The sequence below is a fragment of the Balaenoptera physalus genome, assembly GCF_965194825.1.
Source record: "Balaenoptera physalus genome assembly, chromosome: 16".
In the NCBI taxonomy this organism is placed as follows: domain Eukaryota; kingdom Metazoa; phylum Chordata; class Mammalia; order Artiodactyla; family Balaenopteridae; genus Balaenoptera; species Balaenoptera physalus.
Window position 1 is genome coordinate 68,408,126 of NC_138898.1, and position 21,955 is coordinate 68,430,080.

At 46.9% G+C, this 21,955-nt stretch overlaps 1 protein-coding gene and 1 long non-coding RNA gene across 3 annotated transcripts in view; one reads left to right on the plus strand and one right to left on the minus strand.

The window, feature by feature from the left end:
• Positions 1-13,687, plus strand: part of XYLT1 (xylosyltransferase 1) — a 306,713-nt gene extending 293,026 nt beyond the window's left edge. Inside the window, exons 11-12 of the mRNA XM_082432554.1 lie at positions 1,125-1,458; positions 7,189-13,687. Of these exons, the coding sequence (XP_082288680.1) occupies positions 1,125-1,458; positions 7,189-7,511 (657 nt within the window). The 3' untranslated portion in view covers positions 7,512-13,687. The remainder of the gene's footprint in view (positions 1-1,124; positions 1,459-7,188) is intronic.
• Positions 1,739-20,398, minus strand: LOC309646342. 2 transcript variants are annotated; one of them, XR_014255297.1, is made up of 5 exons: positions 16,041-20,398; positions 10,143-14,559; positions 6,711-6,841; positions 4,297-6,258; positions 1,739-2,615 (listed from the first exon to the last, which is right to left on the minus strand). It is a non-coding gene; the product is annotated as an uncharacterized lncRNA (long non-coding RNA). The 2 variants fall into 2 exon arrangements; XR_014255298.1 differs by lacking the exon at positions 4,297-6,258 and having other exon boundaries at positions 1,746-2,615.
• Positions 20,399-21,955: the final 1,557 nt, after the last annotated feature.

Sequence of the window (21,955 nt, forward strand, 5' to 3'; positions counted from 1 at the left end):
ACGAACGACGAGAAAGTAAACCAGCTTATGTTGGCACTGCACGTGTGAAGTCTACTCAGGGTGTAGACATGTTTAGCCACACCTGCACCCCATCCTGCACACACACACATCAGAGACGCTGCTCACGGAAGGACCACGGCACCAGCGTCCTTGTAGTGTGCTCACTACCTGCTACCATGTACCACACGCTGTGTCTTCAGAACATTATATTAAACCTCCTGGGGGAGAGAAGAGCCCCTAATTTAATCTGACTTGAAATAGCATCAAAGCTCAGTATCAGGGATCTATGTGGTTAATTCATTTTTTGCCAAGTCATTCACGCATTCATTCGACAGGTGATTGATGGAGCATTGACTGTGTACCAAGCGCAGTGCTGGGCACCAGGAATCAGCAGGGGACCAGCCACAGGGATGTGAGCAGTGAGAGGACATTTCACAAGGTCCTTCTGGTTACTGGGTAGAGAATAAATTGCAGGCAGCAAAAGGGGAAGGATGGAAGCCAAGAGCAGATTTCTGGGGGGTCAAAGCCATACACACACCCCGCTGGCTGGCAGGAAGGATGGATATTGTACAAGCATCTCCCACCCCTAGAGTCCAGCTCAGAACGCTTTAGGGAAGCCAACGCTGTCTCTTCCTTGGAAAGCTATCTGAACTCCTGCAAATGATAGGCGATACTAAGGGACCCTCATGTTTCCTAGCTTATAATAGGGCAGCTCCAAATCCTGAGCTCCACTCTTGTTCAGAATGATTGTACTAAAAAGAGGCACATTATCTGGAAAGCCAATGACCGAAGTGGAGATCAACTGCACCTGTTGAGTGGCAGGGTGTATGTTTCCGTGGAATGGCCTGCAAGCAGGTATTCATTCATTCCATGTACACACCACACAGTAGGCACAGGAGGCCCAAAGGTTTAGTGAAATGGACCACAGGCCTCGTAATCCTTCAGACTAGGTCCAAATCCCAGGTCTTCTGCTTACTGCCTGTCCAACATTAAGCTACTGAGCAAGTAACTTAATTGGAGCCTCAGTTTCCTCATCTGTTATATGGGTATATGAAGCCCAATAAGCAGTATCCTAGGCCTTCCTAAGAGGCCCCGTGATTTCAGAACTTGCTCTCCTGTTTCAGGTCGGCACTGACTGGGATGCCAAGGAGCGGCTCTTTCGCAACTTTGGGGGTCTCCTGGGGCCCATGGACGAGCCAGTAGGCATGCAGAAATGGGGGAAGGGCCCCAACGTGACTGTGACTGTCGTCTGGGTGGATCCCATCAACATCATCGCAGCCACCTACGACATCCTGATTGAGTCCACTGCCGAATTCACCCACTACAAGCCCCCTTTGAACTTGCCCCTGAGGCCTGGGGTCTGGACAGTGAAAATTCTCCACCACTGGGTGCCAGTCGCAGAAACCAAATTCCTCGTCGCGCCTCTGACCTTCTCAAACAGGCAGCCCATCAAACCGGGTGAGTACTTCCAGTATTTCTGTGGGGTAAATATTCCATTGCCAGAGGCCTCCTGGGTCCTTCACCTGGGCGGGCAGCGTTGCTCAGACATGGGGCACGTGGGCCACCTTCGAGAGCAGGGCTGTCTGCTCTCAGGACTTTTTCCTGCTCATTTGTCATACAGAACCTTCTAATTTTCTGCCCGTCTCTGCACACCGAGGTGATGTCATCTGTCTCTGTATTAGACACCTGTTTATTAGATGCTCTCTCAATGGACTTCTGGAAGGTCCTGATCATATTTAAGACAGGTGGGAAATAAACCCAAGCTGATATTGAGTTTCAGCAAATCTTGTTCAATGTTTTAAAAAATATAACTAAAATAGGAATTTCTGTTCATTAAAAACATGATATACTAGGTGAGGGGACATATCACATACTAAAGGAAAATATTTACACACACAAAAAAGTACTCATATTTGGAATATACAAAAAGTACTCAAATTCAGACATCCCCTAAGTCAGAGCAAACTACAAGCCACAGGCCAAATCCAGCCCACTCCCTGTTTTTGTAAGTAAAATTTTATTGAAATGCAGTCACACTCATTTACATATTGACTCTGGTTACTTTGGGGCCACAGCGCCAGCATTGAGTAGTTGCCCACAGAGCCAAAAGTATTTGCTATCTGGCCCTTTAGAGAAAGGGCCAATCCCTGATATAAAAGAAATACAAAAGAGAGAGCATATACACACACATATAAAAAGATGCTCAGCCTCGTGAATAATGAGAGAAATGGAAATTAAAAGCAAAAAGGGATTCCACTTCACGTCTGCCATGTTAGGACATGTTTGAAGATGAGACAACATCATCTGATGGTCAAGGTGGAGAATAATAACTGTCCATGTAAGTGCTAGTGAGAGAGCCGTGTAATAAAATGAGTTCGCATTTGCTGGTGAAGTTGAACATATACACATACCCTACCGCACAGAAATTCCACCCTAGGTAGAGGCCATAGAGACTTGTGCAGAAATACAGCAAGTTGTTCATAATAGCACCAAACCAGAACCAATCCAAAGGTCTGACATCCAATGGACCAACAATGTGGTCTGTTCCGACAGTGGAGGTCTACGCAGCAGGGAACACAGCGTAGGACCCTCCACGTGCTGATCTGGATGAGCCTCTAGAACATAATGTTAGGGTGGGGATATCATAATTACCATGCATGTATTTAAAGTTCAAAAACAGGCCAAGCCAACAATATAGTATTTCAGGATTCATGTATCAGTAGAAAGTTGTGAAGAAATGAAGGAAATTATTAACAGGAAATTCAGGATGGTGGTTCCCACTGGGCATGGGGTCAGGGAGAGGGGTGTCAGACTCCTAGCATGCCTGCCTTTTTTCTTTTTTTTCCAAAAGGGTTTCTTTTATTTTTCTATTCCCCACCCCCCTTTCTTTTATCACAGGTAACGTCTTCCTCCCTGCTCAATCCCATCCCCAGGAGTGGCCACTGCCAACAGTTTGGTGTACAGTCCTTCTAGAGGTTTCTCAGTGCTTTTAAAGCATTGACATAAACACAAAATAAATCACAAAGACATTGTCATTTTTTTAAGAATAGAATGATACACTTTGTAGTGAAACTTGCTTTTTTCACTTTCGGAGTCAATGTATGTAAAGCTGCCAGCTGCCTAGTATTCCTTTGGGTTAAGGACCCACAATCTATCTGTCCCTACCCCACCCCCACCTGGGTAGACACATAGCTTCTTTTGTTGTTGTTGTTACAGATACCACTGCAAAGAAGATACTTGAACCTAAGATAGTATGTGCCCATGAAGATGCATCCATAACATAGATTCCTAGAAAAAGGATTTCCAGGTCTCTTGGTGTTTGAAATTGTTCGCCTCCATTTAACAGATCACAAACCCAGAAGCCAGAAACGCATTACAGCCTCTGTTGGCTAAAAAGAGCTCTGGGCTGGGTGTCATTTAGCCAGTGACACAAGGAGAGGGGGACATAGATATGGGGAGGGGCACCTGGAGTCCTAAGAAGGGAGTGTTGATGTGAATTCTGTCAATTTCTGCTAAGTTTCTGCGCTGAACAAGCAGAAAGATTTGGACCTCATGTTTTCAGGTACTGGAAGTCTGCTTCTCCTCTCCCCCATGAAACAGGCAAAAGACAGCTCCTACAGAACTAGCGGGGCCAGAGCCCACCCACCTAGGGTCCTCAAGTGTCCCACTGATGAGGCTCACATCCTTAACATCTCTAAGCGTTCCCAAAGGCAGACGTGGAGGAGAGGGATGGAAGTGGCCGTCTCCTCTTTGCTTCCCATACAGCTATCGGACAGAAAACAAGTGACCCTGAATCCATCCCTACCTCAGTAAAATAGCCCGGGGCCATTCATGGGGTCCTGATTTTTCCGATCTTTTCTCCTGGGATTTCTGAGGACAGCAGGGCTCTCCCCACGCATGCCCAGGATGAGCCTAGGGTCATTTTACCCCACTGGGAGCAGCCCCCCTGTCGTCAGTAATTGTATCTGTTAATGATGTTCTGGTGACAGGGAACACGAAGGTGGGAGCAATGCAATTTGTAAAGTGATTCATCAAGAGTAGTTTGCTATTGATGCATCCCTGGTAATCTCAAGAAATCTGATGAGGTGGAATTGAGGGAAATTTAATTATAGAGGCGAACATTGTGGGCTGATGCTATAATAGCATTTCCCACATTAACCTCATTTTTCATAAGGGTTTTCTGCACCAACCACAATATTTGGTTCCCAGCGTTCAAATGTTTGTTAACTCCTCTTTTCACTTTGAATGTCCTGCCTTTTCTCAGTTTGGGTGTCTCCCCAGTCCCCAGCTTCTCACCTCGGCAGTCTCTGCAGAGATGAAGGCGTTGAGAGGCTCTAGTAGGGAAGTCAGGACCTGCTCCAAAGAGAACAGGCTCTGTCCTCCTGAAAAAACAGAGGAAAAGAAAACAGGGATTTTTTCCTGAAAACCCTTTGGTGGGCATCAGGGAGAGGTGGGCCAGACTTCTTAAGGAACTCGAGAAAGAGAAGCTCTGCTAAGTATAGCAAGACAGGACATGTGCTCCGGGCGTGCTTCTCGGCTTTCTCCCACCGGTTCCCCTCCAGGCCGCAGAGTCCAGCCCCCCAGCTTCCTGGGGCGTTGGGTACTGAAGGAATGACTTTCTCGTACATGCAAGTCAAAGCATATTTTTAATTCAACTAGCTTTCTCATTCTTTTTTTTATATATATATAAATTTATCTTATTTATTTATTTTTGGCTGCATTGGGTCTTTGTTGCTGCACGTGGGCTTTCTCTTTGTTGTGGTCGGCGGGCTTCTCATTGCGGTGGCTTCTCTTGTTGCGGAGCACGGGCTCCAGGCGCGCAGGCTTCAGTAGTTGTGGCTCACGGGCTCCAGAGCGCAGGCTCAGTAGTTGCGGCGCACGGGCTTTAGTTGCTCCGTGGCATGTGGGATCTTCCCAGACCAGGGCTCGAACCCGTGTTCCCTGCATTGGCAGGCGGATTCTTAACCACTGCGCCACCAGGGAAGCCCTCCCATTGCTTTTTGAAGGGCAGGCATATATACGCGGTCTTTCTTCCTCACTCAGGACCACACATATCAGAAAGTAACATGCTGATTATCCAGGTTCTCCTGGTTGTCTCCGAGGGTGACAGCCACCATCAAGCAAAGAGGAAGCATTGTCATCTGAATGCTGCATTGTCTTATAAGGAGGTTTCTTCTAATCCTAGTGATCTTGGCTATAGCAAAACCTGATTTGGTAAAACACGACCTACCAGAATCATAAGCCAGTCTTTTCAAACAATATATTCTTGTGTTTGGTAATGAAATAAGCCATGAGTGGGAACTTCCTCAAAATAGAAACATCTAGCTTCTTTCCTTCAGCCCAAATGTCTAGACTTTCTGCTTCCCCATCTTTAAGCCCTGGGAAACAGTCACTGTCTCTCTTGTTCATACGTTACTTTACTGTTTACAAAGCACGTGAACTTCTACCTGAGCCTCGTGCCAGCCCTGTGAGTCGAATTGCTGGAAGGGTGAGTATCCCCATTTTGCAGATGGGGAAACCAAGTCTGCAAAAGACTAGCTCCCAGATGGAAAAATAAAATAAAAAACAAAAGCATTGTTTTAGCTTCCTGCTGATGTATGAGCCTCTTGGTAGAGTATCATAATGACAAGAACGGGCTTCGGAGTCAGCCAGCCCTGGATTTAACTCCAGATCTGTCTCTAAACTATAGCTGCTTCCGTTTCCTCATCTGTAAAATAGGGATGATAAAATCAGCCCTATAGTTGTGTGTGTGTGTGTGTATTTTGTACTAATAATGCCAATAATAATAATCCTAGCTAAACTTTCCCAAGTACTTAGAATATGCCAGGCACCATTTTAAGCACCTCACATGAGTCAGCACATTTAATCATCACAAACAAAGCTATGAGGAAGGTACTAGTTCTCCACCCATTTTATTGATGAGGAAGAAGTCACACACCTGGTATGTGGGACGTGGGGATTCAAACCCAGACAGCCTGACTGCTGTCCCCGATCCCTGGCATGAGACCCTGGTGCTCAGCAAGGCAGAGCCGTTTTGGGAGCCAGCTGGACCTCCCACCCCACCCCACTCTGGTCCCAGCTTCGTGCTTTCCAGGACTCCTTGCTGTGGGCCATTCATGCCCCACATCTTGGACCGAAGCAGAGATCCATGTCTTATACAGAGTTCATGGTGGGCATTCAGCAGCCCAGAGCGGGGCTGCTCACCAGGCTTTGAGGTCCACAGACCCGGGTTCAAACCCTGGCTCCGACTCTCATCACCTGTATGATTTGGGGAAAGATGCTTAATGAGGCTTTGCATCCTCTGTTCCCAATGCCTGGAATTCTCTTCTCCAGGATCTGCATGTGGCTTCTTCCTTCCCATGAATCAGCACTCAGCTCAGATGTCATCTCCTCAGGGAGGTCTCCCCTGCCATCCCAACTAAAATAAACACCCTTGTCACTCTCTAACCCAGGAAGCAGCAAGCTTTTATTGTAAAGGGCTAGATAGTAAATTTTTCAGCTTTGTGCGCCATGTACAATCTCTGTCTCAGCTACTCAGCTGTGCTGTGGTAACAGCCATAAACAATATGTATCCAAATGGGCATAGCCGTATTCCAATAAAACTTTATTTACAACAACAGGTGGTGGGCCGGATTAGGCCCAAGGGCCGTAGTTTATCAAGCCCCTGCTCTCACTCAACACACCCCATTTATTCCCTTCATGACACTTACCATTTTCTGGAATGACCTTATTTATTTACTTGTTTCTTTCTTTATTGTCATCATTCTTCCTCCACTGGATTGCGGTCTCCTTCATTGTCTGGTTTGCTCCACCACAGAATAGAGCCTGGCACTTAATAAACCTGTATGAAATAAATAAATGAATGAATGCCTTGCAGATGTAGATGTTTCGTAAATATGTGTTGAATGAATTATTGTCTGGACTATAGAAAGGGCTCCATAAATACATGCTGAATGAATAAATGAATGGACCATGCCCTGCACAAAGTGGGCTCATACCTGTTGAAGGAATGTCCTCGTAGGCTCAGTTTCTTTGTCTGTACAATGGGAGTGCTAAAAGAACTTCCTCGTGAGATTGTCCCGTGAACTGAATGGTGCTACGCGGTGCCCAGCACGGTGCCAGGCACACAGTAGTAGGTGACCGGTCCATGGCTCGTCTAATGATGTCATTGTTCCCTTTGGCTTTCAGAGGAGGCATTGAGGCTGCACAACGGGCCCCCCCGCAGCGCCTACATGGAGCAGAGCTTCCAGAGCCTGAACCCCGTCCTCAGCCTGCCCATCAGCCCCGCCCAGGTGGAGGAGGCGCGGAGGAACGCCGCGTCCGCCGGCGCCTCCCTGGAGCGCTGGCTGGACTCGCTGGTGGGTGGGATGTGGACCGCCATGGACATCTGTGCCACAGGCCCCACCGTCTGCCCCGTCATGCAGACCTGCAGCCAGACGGCCTGGAGCTCCTTCAGCCCTGACCCCAAGTCAGAGCTGGGCGCCGTCAAACCCGACGGCCGGCTCAGGTAGCACTGGGCAAGTGGGGGCCCCAGCGGATCTCAAAGGGGAAGCAGCCAGAGGGCCAGTGGGAGCCGGACCCTGGCCTCCCACCCCCGGGGGGTGCCTTTTGGGAGCGGGGCTCTCCTGGCCATGGAATGACGGAGTGGAAAGGTTTGGAGGCCGAAGCAGGTTCTGCCAGCCACCTGCACCCAGCAGGCCGGCTCCCGGGGGTGGGGATGGCTCAGTCCCAGCACCGTGGTGGTCTTACCTCTTCTGGTTGATCCTCGAGTGCTGCAGGTTCCTTGTCTTCCCCCTCAATGACCTGACACCCCTCCCCACGCCGCCCAGACAAGTGATTCCAAAACTTTTATTTTGAGCAACAGAGCTTTGTTTACTAAGTCGCAGGCAGAGGGAGGTTCAGGGTGCAGATGAAATCCAGGCTGCTCTGGTTGAAGCTGCGAGTGTGAGATTCTTTCTCAAAGCTCAGCCCACCGGGCAGTCCCTTGCCAAGGGCGTCTCCTAAGGTACCTCTTCAGAACCCAAAGGCTCTGCAAAACCTAGTTTGAAAAGCACTGCCCAGAGGGTGGGTTTGATCTCCAGCCCCGCCCTTCAGCTACTCTTCCTGCTCCTCTGGGCAAGGAAACCCTTGTGCCAGCCCTGAAGTGACAGGGCGTTAAAGTCGCTCATGGGCCCGTCCGCAGGGAGGTAGCGGGCTTGGCAGGGCCTCCCACCAGCCCTTCTCAGGTTCGGCCATCCTCCTTAGTAACTAGATGAGCCGGAGAGCCTTCTGATGTGCCATGGCCAAGGTCCACCCAAAGTGTGACTGCCAGACATCCTGGGCCCCAGGCCACCCTCCCTCGAGGCAGAAATTGGGCGATGCTCATGAGCGTGAGGGTCAAGCCCCCAGCCGTTCACGGGCGACGAGACCAAGACCATGACACCTCTGGGCCTTGACAGTGGGAACTTCGGGGACCATGGCCATGAAACTCATAGAGATCCTTGGGAGCAAAACGCCTGAGCTGGTCAGCACAGCAATACCTGTCACCTGCCTGAGCCCTTTGTTCTGAGGTCAGGCGTTTGGAACATTTGTGAATCTCACACTCGGTGCTGCTGGGAGCGACCAAACCGCATGGAACAGACTTTTCATGGCCAGGAAAAAGCATTTCAGATTTGGTTTTTAAATTCATGCCCTTTCTTATCCAAGGTGCCAACAGGCCCATCTGACACACAGTGTAGAAGTGGGAAGCTTGAGTATCTGGTTGTTTGAAACCTAAAGAACAGTGTTATTCAAATTGCTTGAGTTACTAGAAACCCAAAGGGTTTCCTTGCCATGTGTACATCGGAGGGCTGCCCTGCTCATCCGGAGACCCCTCCCCAGGGGCCCCCTCCTCCACTGATCCCACCCTCCCCCCAAGGACAGGCTTCTCTTGGAAAAGTCCTTCCCACAGAGAGCTGGTCCTTGTCAGATTTCCCTCCAGTGTGAGTTTGAAGGTACCGCCGTTTGCTCCCAGTGACCCGTCAGCTGTCGCCCCCTACTCACACCCCCAGCCCAGCAAGGCAGAATGTCCTATGGGCCATGGAGGATATAGAGAAGGGACACTTTAGATATTTATTATTTATATGTTTTAGTCAATGACTAATTAGTAGGTGCTGTTTTTGCAGCTTGTCAATTATGTTATCTTACTAACTGAAGCTGCCTTTATTCACAAAAGGCCCCCTCCCCCAGCCCTTCCACTCCCTCCCCCTCTCATCCCCCAGCCCCTCATGTCTGTCTCTTTCTGTCTCTCTGCTGCTTTATCTATCTATCTGTCACCTCTGTCTCTGTCTGCCCTACGTTCTCCGTGTCCGCAGTGGGAAGCAGGGGGCTTGGACACCATGAGGAGAACGCCTCAACCAGCATCATCCACTGGCCGGAAGTGGGCTGCCCTTGGGGACACTGGTGCCTCGCTTTTCCTCATGCAGGGTGTTAGCGTGACTCAGCCCTCCGGCTCTGGGGGTGTTGGAATTCCTGAGCCATCCCCGCCACCCGCCCCCGGCACAGGGACACGACAGGCCAGCAACTTGCGGAGGGAGGCTGTGCCGGCTGCAGGGCCTGGGGCGTCCCCGCTTCCCCCATCGCTGCCCTCCCGCGGCCACTCTAACCGTGGGCCTGCATGCGAGGAAAAGCAGGCTCCTTCCACGCCCTGGAGGAAAAGAGATCTATTTTAGGAAGATGGTAGGGGGTCAGACCCGGCCAGGAGAGCCCAGGAGCTGGCCCAGTGTTTCCAGGGACCTCGGCGTGGCTTTCTCAGAAAGCCCACATGAGCTCCACGTGGTTTCACAAGCTCTGTGGGAGCCGAGAGGCCCGCGTCACATCCACTTTCTGCCCCCGGCCTCTGCCTCTGGCCAGGGCCTCCCTGAGCCTGTGGAAGCTGCCCGGGGAGCCGCCCTTTCACCCTCCTCGCCACTAGGGCCGTGTGTGTCATGTGTGATGGTCTCGGGGGCTCTGCCCTGGCGCGTCCCTGCGCACCCATGAGCCTGCAGACTCCCCGGCGGGGCCCCTCCTGCACCCTGACATTGCGGACTCCTGTGCCACCTGGGAGCGAGTGGAGAACGGCAGAGCTGGCTTACTCCGGGGACGGTCTCCACCCCTCCCTGGCCCGGGCCTCATTCCCTGCTCACCGCCAGGAGGCCGGGAAGCGGAGCCGCCTCGTGGGATGTTCCTCAGCAGCCTCTGTTTCTGAACCAGAGAATCACTTTGAAGATGTTCCATTTGGCTTTAAGGAAAAAAGGGAGAGTTTCCAACAAAGCCCAGGATGATTTGAGCAAAGGTGACGTTTTCCCAGGGGAAATAGTTTAACTCATTTTTGTAATCTACCTGAGGATGATTTATTAGTTAGAGGCCATTGGTCAGGCAGCCTTGAGCTGTGGCTGCCTGAGGGTTTCAAAACCTGAGAACGTGGTCTCTGGAAAGCCTATTAAAGAAGCAGAGTGACTGTGGGCTGAGTCACTGGCCAGGTCCTCGGACTTCAGGAGGACTTAGAGGTGGGACGTGGGTTTGGGGGAGAAGGACGCATTGAATAAGCTGCGACACTCTGTCCAATTTCCCATTCAGGTGGAAACCACACTCAGGAGGCAGGCAGCCTTCCTGAGTCCCGCTTCCCCGGCCATGTGCAAGGCGGCCTGTCTCCAAGGAGGGCATGAGCAGTTCCTGGGACCCCCCTGTTCTCAGAAGTGCACATGCCCTTCGGAAAAAGGCCGTTCTGATCTCATCAGGAGTCATTCCGACTTCATTTGCCATTGTTAGTTTAACTTTCAAAATGCCAGTGGAGTTGAGAAGGAATGAGCACGCCCCCCCCCCACAAAGGGCAGATTACAGCTGCTCTGGGCACATGCCGGGACTGGGGGGCGACCGTGCTTCCTTCCGGTTCTCCAGTTTGCAGGTGCAAGGAGGACGCTGGCTGGAGCCTTGATCTCTTTGCCAAGAGGATGCCGAGGAAAGGAGGGCGGTAGCTGCCGGGTGTGGAGCCTGAGCAAAGATCCCTTTCATAGCCAAGTTCACTGGGGACTCAGGACACGCTCCTGCAGCAGCACCCAAGGGTGCCGTGCCAGAAACAGCTGTGGGCAAATACCCGCCAGATCGAAGCCACGCCCTCTGGCAGCGGTTACAAGTGGCTATAGGGTCCAGAACACTAGCGTAGATGAGTGACGCAGCTGGTGTAAGACATTAGGGAGCGGTGGGTACTGTAGTCTGCAGCGTGCACATGACACAGACAAAAAACTACAGCTGCATCTCAGCTCCAGCCTGAGTTGCGTGTGAGAATACGGGCACAGTGCAGCAGAATCATCTAATTTGGTAAGGGAAGCCAGAGATCCATATTTTTATAGGAAATATGATTTTGAAATGTTGGCATTTTTTTCTTACCAGAGTGTAGGCAAAGGGAAACCTCTTTCAGCCTGTGCACTTCCGGCAACCTCTGCTCTCTGGAGAGGTGGTTTAAAAGGAAGCTAGGCATTGTCCTGGTGGGGGAGGAAAAAGCCACCATTAGGAAGGGGCAGAAAAATAACAGCTTATGTCGAGCTCCGAAGGGAATGGGGACCTCTTACTAGTCATTCCCGTCCCAAAGAAACGGTCCCTCAGAGGAGAAGTGTCTCATAACTGGCATGTTCAGCTCTCCTGGTCTCAAGACAGTTTGTACTGAAGGGAAGATGGCACAGAATTTGCAGACCCCAAGAGCTGCCCCTTAGACGTACGGAGGTCCACATTGGCCTGGTCCCCGCCTTCCAGAATTCCATCCTACCAGGCGGAGAGGTCCAGGATGTGGTTCAGGAAGAGGGGTTGGCGTGTCAAACAGCCCGGCTCCCTCCAGATCCCAGGTTTTAGCAGCCATCTTGCCACATGTCTGGAAACATCTTTGGAAGCCGTGCTCACGGGAGGTCCTCTGTGCTTCTGCCTCACTTACCTTACTATGCCCATGGGTCAACCACAGGCGCTACCTCATGTGTCTGCTGAGAAGTTTACCGGGGGTGGGGGTGGAGGGGGCAAAATAAAGGTGTCCAAAATCTGCTGGAGCTAAATGTACAATCTATGCAAATTCTGTCTTTCTCATTCTCTCTCGCTCTCTCAGAAGTATTATTTTTTTTACCTGGCAAACAAGATACTGTACAGACCCCTCTTAAGACTGAGGAGGGCTTTCACGTGCCACCTGTGTCTGCCCCTCACGTTGTCATTGGTTCTGTCCTTGCCAAGCCCCAGGCAGGGAGAAAGTAGCCCTCTCTCCCCCTCCCCTTGGCTGGGAATACTCCAACCGCCTCTGCCTACACAGCCCACAGGAAAGCAGGTTCTGCACCTTGCCACCTCTGTTCCCAACTCCATCCTCTCCATTCTTCATTTGCCTCCCTATCCTTCCCTTCCCCCACCCCCAAAAAGCCGTAGGTTTCTCCTTTTTGAAATGAGGCCTTAAAATTATTTTGGGAAAGCTAACCACCCTGTCTCCCCCTCCCATTTCCACCAACATCCGAGAAGAAAGAGCACCTTGACGCTTTCAGGGCGACCTCCTAAGCCAGGGGCTGCCAGTCTGTAGCTTGCAGATGTGATAGAAATGGCTTCTATGTGTCGTCTTGAAGAAAAATATTCTTCTGTTTTTCCTATGGGTAAAATGAAGGCTTGGGTGCTTATCTAAACCTCAGCCAACTCCCGAAGCACTCTCCTAGAGCATACTGCCACTGTGAGGGGCTGGCTTAATTACCGGCAGAATGCCGACATGGGCTTTCCAACCCGCCCCCGCCCCCAAAGACTTGGTGACTTTAGGTACTTCATTCAAGGGTAAATCGGGAGAGTTTCTCAATTTATCTCTTCATCCTTCCTGCCTGGAAAGTGATAGCATTAAATAGTCCCAGCGGATGGGTCATGTTCTCAAAGGGATCACACGCTCCCTACTTTCAGAATCCCCCCATTTCCCTGCCATCGCTCCAGGGCTGATGGAGGCCAAAGACAACCCCAGGGTTTTCATAGGAAATTCACTGGAATTGAGCGCAATCGTCTTTGTCATCCTTTGTCTTTTTTTTTTTTTTTTTAATATATATTATTATGTTGTCAAAGGCGTTTGGGTATTTTTTTTAGAGGCCTCACAATAAGTTATTACCGTCCCCCTCATTGTTTTTCAAAGACATGTGGTGATATAGTTTTTAAAAAATAACTATTTTGTTATAGATCATAATACGCATAAAACTGTACAGAAATATTTTGTAATGTATTGATTTTAAAAAAAAGAGAGACTCTGTAAATAAAGTTTTAAAAAAGAGAGAGAGAATTCAAAAGGCACACACTGAAAGATGTAGATATTTTGCTATTTATTTAAAGGAGTATTTTAAGAGATACTGAACTATCTGAAATTGACCAGTAATCAAAGTTCCAATCATCCGAATGCTTTTCCTCGCAGTAGAATGTGATTCTCAGAAACAATTGCACTACCCGCCCATTTTTGCACCTTTTCTGTCTTTTCATTTAGCAGAAAAAACAACAACGAAATTGTGCCTTAGCTGTATTTTTTTGTCTAGGGGAGTTTGTTTCTGTCTGACAAAGCAAAATTTTTTGCAGAAAACAGTGGATGTATTAAATACTGTATCATACCAAAAACACTGCAGGTGTATATAGATGCTTTCTGTCATACTGTGTTTTCAGATGCAGAATTTTAAAATTAAAAAAAAATACTGTCTTTATGGAACGGTGGGTGTATGGCTTTTCAGTGATAAACTGCATCTTCATGCAATCCTGTATTCGCCCCCCTCCGCTGCACTGTCCTCGTGCTGAGACCATCTCTCCTGGGAAAACCTGATGTGTGCACACACTCCCTAATCAAGCCTGCTGTCATCTCCCAACCAGATTATTGCAACACCCTCCTGTAAATGATGCCCCTGGTTAAGGTAGAAGTGTTTGGTTTTAAATCCCTCTGTTAAGTAGAGGATAGTGACGAGGACTGCCATCTAAAGTGGCAAGCGTTTTCTATACCCAGCTGGCCGGTTGTGTAGCAACCTGTTTCCCTTTCTTCTTCACTACACAGCTAGACTGCATTTCCCAGACTTCCTTGCTCTCAGGTGTGGTCATGTGACCAACTCCTGGCCAATGGCATGTGGGTGGAATGGATGTAAGACACTTCTTAGACCTGGCCCATAAAACTTCCCAGAGAGCTCTCTCTCTCTTTCTCTCTCTCTCTCTCTCTCTCTCTCTCTCTCTCTCTCTCCTTCCCCATTTACCAGCTCAAGTGTTTTAAATCATCTTGATTTGGGGCATTCATAAATTTGTCTATTCTACTGCTCTTCTTGAAAGCTTCACACAGCCCCCAACTTAAAAGAGGGCAGAGACACAACATGGGAGGAGCTGGGCCCCAGATGGTGACATGGAAGTCCACCCCTATTTGACTATGATGTGAAAAGAAAGAAGCATGCGTTATGTTATGCCACCAAGAATTTATCTATTACAGCAGCTAGCCTTACCTTAACTAATTCATCCAGATATGGAAACTCAGTCCTCTGGGAAAGTCCAAGTTTCAGTCCCTTCATCCCATAGGTAAAGATACAGAGACTCAGATGGGTGAAGCTACCAAGATATGAGCATCACGGTCAGAAGTAGAACCAAGGTTTCCTATCCCTCACTGAGGCTTTCCCAAGTCATTAGGAGGACTGGTTCTCCATCCTTTGCTTGGCCTCATTATGACATTTATAGTGACTCCTGACGGCAATAACCAAAGATTGAGAGTGCCCAGGTGCTGGGTCACAGACATGTCTTTAAATCATCCTTCAGAATCCTAAAGGCAAAGATTGGCACTGAGACCCAGATGGGACTTTACAGCTGGAACAAAGTTGGTTAGAGAAGGTAAGTGACTCCATGTTTGGAAGGATGGTTGGACCCCAGGTATAGTTGCCAAAACCTTTTTTCCAGTTGGATCTTATAGCCAATCTCCCCCTCCTTTGCTCAAAGATAAGTCCTCCAAAAAGAAAAGGGTTTTCTTGCAAGGGAAGGATAAACTTCCGAAATCTCCATGGGAAGAAAGATCAAAGATCTTGTTCACCCAGTGTTCCCAGCACTTATCACAGTAAGCCCAGGGTATGGGCACTCAGTATTTAGTGAATGAACAAGTGAATAAAGCCATATTTCTTAATTAACATACGGGCATGGGGTCATTTGTCGAAGATGCTGTCTTTACATCCAGCATTTGATTGATAATATTTGGCAAAACATGGGCTATTGTAAAGTAAATGGTGATTTTTCCCTTCAGTAAGGATGTTTCTGGGCCTTTTTTTTATGAAAGAGTTGGTTGGAATTTCTTTCCTACTGATTTATTTGACCTGTCACATGTCACCTTTTGTTCAGAGAATAGAAGTGGTTGGCTTAAGTTAGTCAGATTAATGGTTCTAAAGGTCTTATTTTTATTTTAAGGGAACCCATTTTCAAACAAAATTGTGCATTAAACCCCCATATTATATAAAAAAGACCTGGGGTCCAGTGGTTAGGATTCCATGCTTCCACTGCAGGAGCCACGGGTTCCATCCCTGGTCAGGGAACAAGGATCCCGCATGCCGTGTGGCGCAACCAAAAAAAAAAAAAGGGGGGGGGGGAATTGGGGCTGGTAGAGGAAAACAGTGGTTGCCAGAAGGAAGAAGGAAGTGGGGGGCGGGGGAAATAGGTGAAGGGGATTAAGAGATACAAACCTCCAGTTATATAATAAATAAGTCACGGGAATGTAATATACAGCACAAAGAATATGGTCAATAATATTGTGTTCACTTTTTATCGGGACAGATGGTTACTAGAATTAGCTTGGTGGTCATTTCATAATGTATGTAAATGTCAAATTATTATGTAGTACACCTGAAATTTACATGATATTGTACATCAACTAAATATTTCAATTTAAAATAATAGAATAAAACAAAATGAAAGAAATCGGGGGCTGGGAGGGCTGGTGCAGTTGAAGTGGGAGTGGAAATTGTCTTAGCAGTGTCTCCCTCTCTCCTCCTCAGCCAGTCCCTTTGGTATCTCCAGGGGTTATGTAGACAACCATGCTTTAAAACTCTTACCTCTCATAGAAGTAGCTGGGCCTTTGGTGGGGTTGGTTGGAAACCTGGCTGCCAGGGTGCTGCGAGTTGAGTTCTAGGCTGGATCTCTGAGAATGAGACCAAACTAAGAATAATTCACCCCTTACCTGGTCTTGGAAAGTCAAAAGTGTGGAAAATTAGAATTGGTGCCCAAAGGAGGTATGGCTGGCCTGAGGTCAAGTGTTGGACACTCTTGATCCTGTGCCTCCATATTTAGTTGGTCTGATCTCCTTCTCTGCTAGGAAGCTGCATGCTGCCCCAACCTACATGGTCCAAGTTTCAACCAAGCACTCAATACAGAACATGTAAGGTGCCAGCTCCTTACAAGAAAATGTTCTCAAAATATGATTTTTTGATGTTCCTATCTACAATAGTCATGGTTCTTTCACTTGGAAGTAACAGTAGCCCAACTCAAGTTTAATCAGGAAGAGAATCTATTGACTCAGGAAATTGCAGAAAAGAACAAAATTAAAATGCAAAGGAGAAGAATGAGAGCCTCTCTAGGAGACTCAAGAATGGGAACTGGATCCTCGATACTCTTGGTCCCCTTTTCCTCCATTTCTGCTGCTCCCAGTTTGATTCTATTTTCCCCTACAGACAGCTGATGCCATGTGATAGAGAAAAAAGGCCCTAGAAGTCCCTCCTTCTTATCCTTTAAGCTGCACAACAGAAAAAGATCTATGTCCTTTGTTCTCATTGCCAAAAGAAATGGCTCCAACATGCAAGCTTGGGTCACATGCCCAGCACTGGACCTATCACTGGGGCCAGGCAAACAAGGTACTATAATTGGCTGAGTCTGGATCATGTACCAACCCCTGTGGCCAGGTGATTGGGTAAGAAACTGTGATTGGCAGCCCTATCCCAATCACATGGTCAGAGTGGAAGAGGAACATTTCCCCAAGGATGTGCTGAACAGACAAAAACAGCAGATGTCCATGCACTGGTCACAGCCAATGCCTGGCTCAGGTGGTTTCTCAGCTTGCCAGTCCAATTTGTTCCTGCTCCTCAAATGCCCAAATTGTCTCCACCCAGCTCCTAGCTATCTTCCTAAGGAGAAGGATTCTGGGCATGTCTTGAGCAAATCATTTTAAATAAACATCATAGAGATGGTACAGATTTCACCTTCACTTAATTAGTTGTATTTATGCTTATGAAACAACATGATGAATCTCTCCTTTCCTCCTTGTAGCCTGGGCACAGGACTCATTTAAAAGGCTCATGTTACTGCCCTTTGCTAATTATGGTAGATGGTTCTAACTTGCACCACAAAACAGAGTCTGTGTACCAAAGACTCTGGTACAAAGTCTTTGTACCAGACAAAGAAGAACAACATCTTTTTCCATGTTTCTGTAGCATCAACCCCCTGGGCTCCCAGTCTCCCCTCTGCCCCCGCAGCAGGCACCAGAACCCTCATGCTAGCAAGTTCATCCACGATGAGGTGACAGAGCCTTGCTGAGTTGGTGTTAAGGTTCTAAAAGAGGAGATGAGGAGGAAAGTAACGGTTAACCCAGTTGAAAAGCACTGATGGCAGATAAGCTGATGGGCATCACAGCAGATTGGGTAGGACTCAGGACAAATGTGGGGAATACTTTTCAAATCACATTATCAAGTCTGAACTCCTTACTACCAATTTTCCAGTGCCACTGACCAAAATAAGGACCCCTCCTCCAAATTTAGAGTCAGATAATCCTGTGTTCAAACACAGATTTCATTACAGATTAGCTGAATCAAATTCCCTGACATCTCTGAGCCTCAGCTTACCTGTCTATTTGGTGATAATAGTTACTTACTCATAAAGCTGTTGGGAGAATTTTAGAAAGACAGTGCACGTAAAATACAAAGCCTACTGTCTACACTTAGGAGGAGCTCAAAAAAGGTCAGCCCCCCTTGCCTTCACAACCCAAAGGTAAAGCTCCTTGAGGGCAGGGACAATGTCTATATTTTCAGCACACATTAAGGGGCTTGACATACAAAATGGTGTGCCAGTGTTTGATGAATGAATAAATGAACAGGACTGCTACTACTTCCATAATTTCTTCAGGGGCGTTTCATTTTGTCTGGTCAGAACAATTATTCTCTATTTGAGAGCTAATGTCTTCTGTTCATGACAAGGTGGTATCACCTTGACTTCTAAGATTCAAGTGACATTTTCTCAAATGCCCTGAATGAAGGGAAGCACAGCACTGCCCCCAATCTCTTTGGAGATTCTTGGGGAGCCTCAAGTTCAGCTACAACCTGGGTTCCACTTCCACTAAATTGGTTCATTTTACAAATCATTCCCCTATTCTGCAGGTTCTTGTTTTCAGTTCTAGGTACTTCTGCTGTAAGCATCTTTGCCATAAACATCTTTGCTGCAAACATTTTTGCCTCATAACTACTTGGCCATAAGGCAATCTTGCCGTAAAAGGTAACTGGTTGACAGTTTGGTTTCATTTCTTAGTGGACATAGGACTCCAATTTTTACATTCCATCAATCTTAGCCCTCATGATAGTCTATACAGTGATGAGTAGGCATGGCAGTCTTAAAATAGTAGGTGATAGCTACTTATATGGACTTGGTAGAAAAGACGGTGATAAAATTTGCTGGAAGTGTGATTAAGAGAGTGTAAAGCCAGAGTGAATGCTGTACTAGAAAATGATAATGTATCAGTTTGCAAATCCTTCAGTGATTTGAAGTTGTAGAGTTGAACCCACACCTTCCATAAAACTTTGGAACGTCTATCAGTGGACATGTGACAACCTGCTAAGAACAAACAGCTTTCCCAACGTGATACAAAGCTCAGGTACAAATATGCATCCTAGTATTTGGAAGCTGATGCCTCTCTTAATGAAGAATTTTATCAAAATAGAAAAAGTGTGATGCCAGATGAGGAGACAAGTCAACAAGCAAAAAAAAAAAAAAAGAAGTATAAAATACTGTGAATGAAAGACTTGGAAGACAAGTGCTTAGATACAACATGCAAAATAAAATCAGTTATTTGAGCAAAATTGCCATGAATTTACACACATTTCAAATGTATTCAAATATTTTGTATTTTGCAATACAGTCTTTTTAATTTTTGTTACCCATTTTTCATGTTTCATTATATCTTTTTTTAATGCCCCTCTTTTATTTTTCCTTATTTTATCTTTTACAACAAACCTGCCTTATGGTCAGTTAGTTACGCAGCAAAAGTACTTACGGCAAAAATACCAGACATACTTTTTCTTCTTTCTGCACCATATCACCCCTCCTAATAAACACCCCAATCCATCAATCCCCCAAAATACTACCGCTAGACTATGTAAACCGAAGATTTTACCAAAGCTTTCAGGTAAGAAATTGCATGAGAGCATTTCAAATGATTTAGAATTTGATATTAGATGTTCCCATTCTCAAAAGCCCCAAATCCCTGATCAGCCACGTGCCTGCACATTCTCCAGCATCCAGGCACGTGTCTGCCTCCCCCTCCTCATTCTCTTCTTCTGTCTGCTCTCAGGCACCTCCCCGCTCAATGCCCTATTATCTCGTCATCCCGCTGTCTCTTTGCAGACCAGCCCCTCAGGGACTCACACTCCCCACCTACGGAAAACTCTAAATGTAAGACTCTCCTTGGTTCTAAACATAGACAGTTCTCTCCTAAGAGGAAGGAGCTCTGGAACCACCTTCGAAAAAATTTACTGCAAAGTACTTTTCCCTCCTGATTGTTCTGATTTAACACACTCCCTGGCTGCCAAGTGGTGTCTGAGCACTTTGGCTCCTTTCTTTGGATAATGCTTTTTATTTTTATTTTTTTGTAAAACATTTAGGATCTTCCTCACCACCATGGGAATCCTTCAGCATCTCCAAATTCCATCATTAACATCTGCTGATTTCACTGGGGATGGATGGGGGGCAGGTAGGATGCAAGAGTCCAAAGGAGAACTTGGATGAACTCCAGGATCAAGAATTGCTCAAAACTAAGATCACTGACGTTCTCGGTTTGGTTCCAATAAAGTACAGTCCTTCCTGCCAACTTTTAGTTTCCAACCTTGACTATTCATGGCCTGCATCTGCAGACACTGACACTGACCTTGTCATCAAGGAGCCTAGAATTTGTTCATCTAATATGGGTATTGGCCCAAACTTAGCTTCAAAGACTAGAAACAAGAGAGGAAGGAACATCCAGGGATGTAAGGGACTTGGAACCCTAACTAACTGTCCCCTAACTCAAAGTCTGACCTTTATCTAGAAACCTAATTGTTCCATCCCTTAGCATTCTCCAATAGGAGATGTATTATTAGAATATAAGATTTATTATTATAAATAATAATAATATTTATTATTTACTATTATTATAAAGAAAATTTATTATTATAAGGAATTGGCTCACATGATTATGGAAGTTAAGTCCCCAGATCTGCTGTCAGCCAGCTGAAGACCCAGGAGAACTGATGATGTAAATTGCAGTCCGATTCCAAAGGCCTGAGAAGCAGGAAAGTCGATGGTGTAGCTGCTGGTCCAAAGGCTGGTGACTCGAGACCCAAGAAGAGCTGATGTCTCAGTTCCAGTCTGAAGAAAGGAAAAGACCAATGTCCCAGCTCAAAGCAGTCAGGCAGGAGGTGTTCCCCCTTACTTGCTGGAAGGTCTGTCTTTTTATTCTATTCAGGCCTTCAACTGATTGGATGAGGTCCACCCACATTAGGGAGAGTGACCTGTTTTATTCACTCTATTGATTCAAATATTAATCTTATCCAAGACACACCCAGAGCAATGTTTAACCAAATATCTGAAGATCCCTTGGCCCAGTCAAGTGGACATATAAAATCAACCATCACACTCAGTTTCTCTTTCTTTGTAATAGGCATAATACTGGCCACTTGGAGGCAATACTGATACAAATTGAAAAAGCACAACCAGTTAACATAGGTTTGAGATCTGAACCTCCCACGTATTGGTTGTGTGACTTTGAGCCAGTCAGTCAATTTTGTGATACAGCTTTTTATTTGTAGAAAGAAAAGAAAGGAAGGAAGAAAGGAAGGGAGAGAGAAAGGAAGAAAAGGAGGGAGGAAGGGAGGGAAGGAGGGAGAGAGAGAGAGAAAGAGAGAGAGAGAGAGAGAGAAAGAAAGAAAGAAAGAAGAAAGAAAGAAAGGAAAGAAAGAAAAAAGGAAAGAAAGGAAGAAAGAAAGAAAGAAGAAAAAAAGAAAGAAAGAAAGAAAAGAAAGAAAAGAAAGAGAGAGAGAGAGGGAGGGAGGGAGGAAGAAAGGAAAAGAAAGGATAATCTTATCTGCCTATTAGTGAAGCGTTCTTATAAGGTTAAATCAGTGCCTCTCAACAATGGCCACAAAATGGAATTGCCTGGAGAGGACTTTTTTTTTTTCTTTTCTTTCAATTATCCTAGCCAATCTAAGGAATGAAACACGAATAAATTGCTAATAAGTCATGCCTTTTATTTATTTATTTATTTATTTATTTATTTATTTATTTATTTATTTATGGCTGTATTGGGTCTTCATTGCTGTGCGAGGGCTTTCTCTAGTTGTGGCGAGCGGGGGCCACTCTTCATCGCGGTGCGCGGGCCTCTCACTGTCGCGGCCTCTCTTGTTGTGGAGCACAAGCTCCAGACGCGCAGGCTCAGTAGTTGTGGCGCACAGGCTTAGTTGCTCCGTGGCATGTGGGATTCTCCCAGACCAGGGCTCAAACCCATGTCCCCTGCATTGGCAGGCAGATTTTCAACGACTGCGCCACCAAGGAAGCCCCTGGAGAGGACTTTTAAATGCTGCCCAAGCACACCCCAGACGAATTAAGTCAAAAAAAATCTCTGGAGGTGGGACCCAGGCATCAGTAATCAGTAAAGCTTCCCAGTGATTCTAATGTGCAGTCAAGGTTGAGAACCCCTAGATTAAATGGATGTGAAACTGTTCCCCAAATGTTGGGA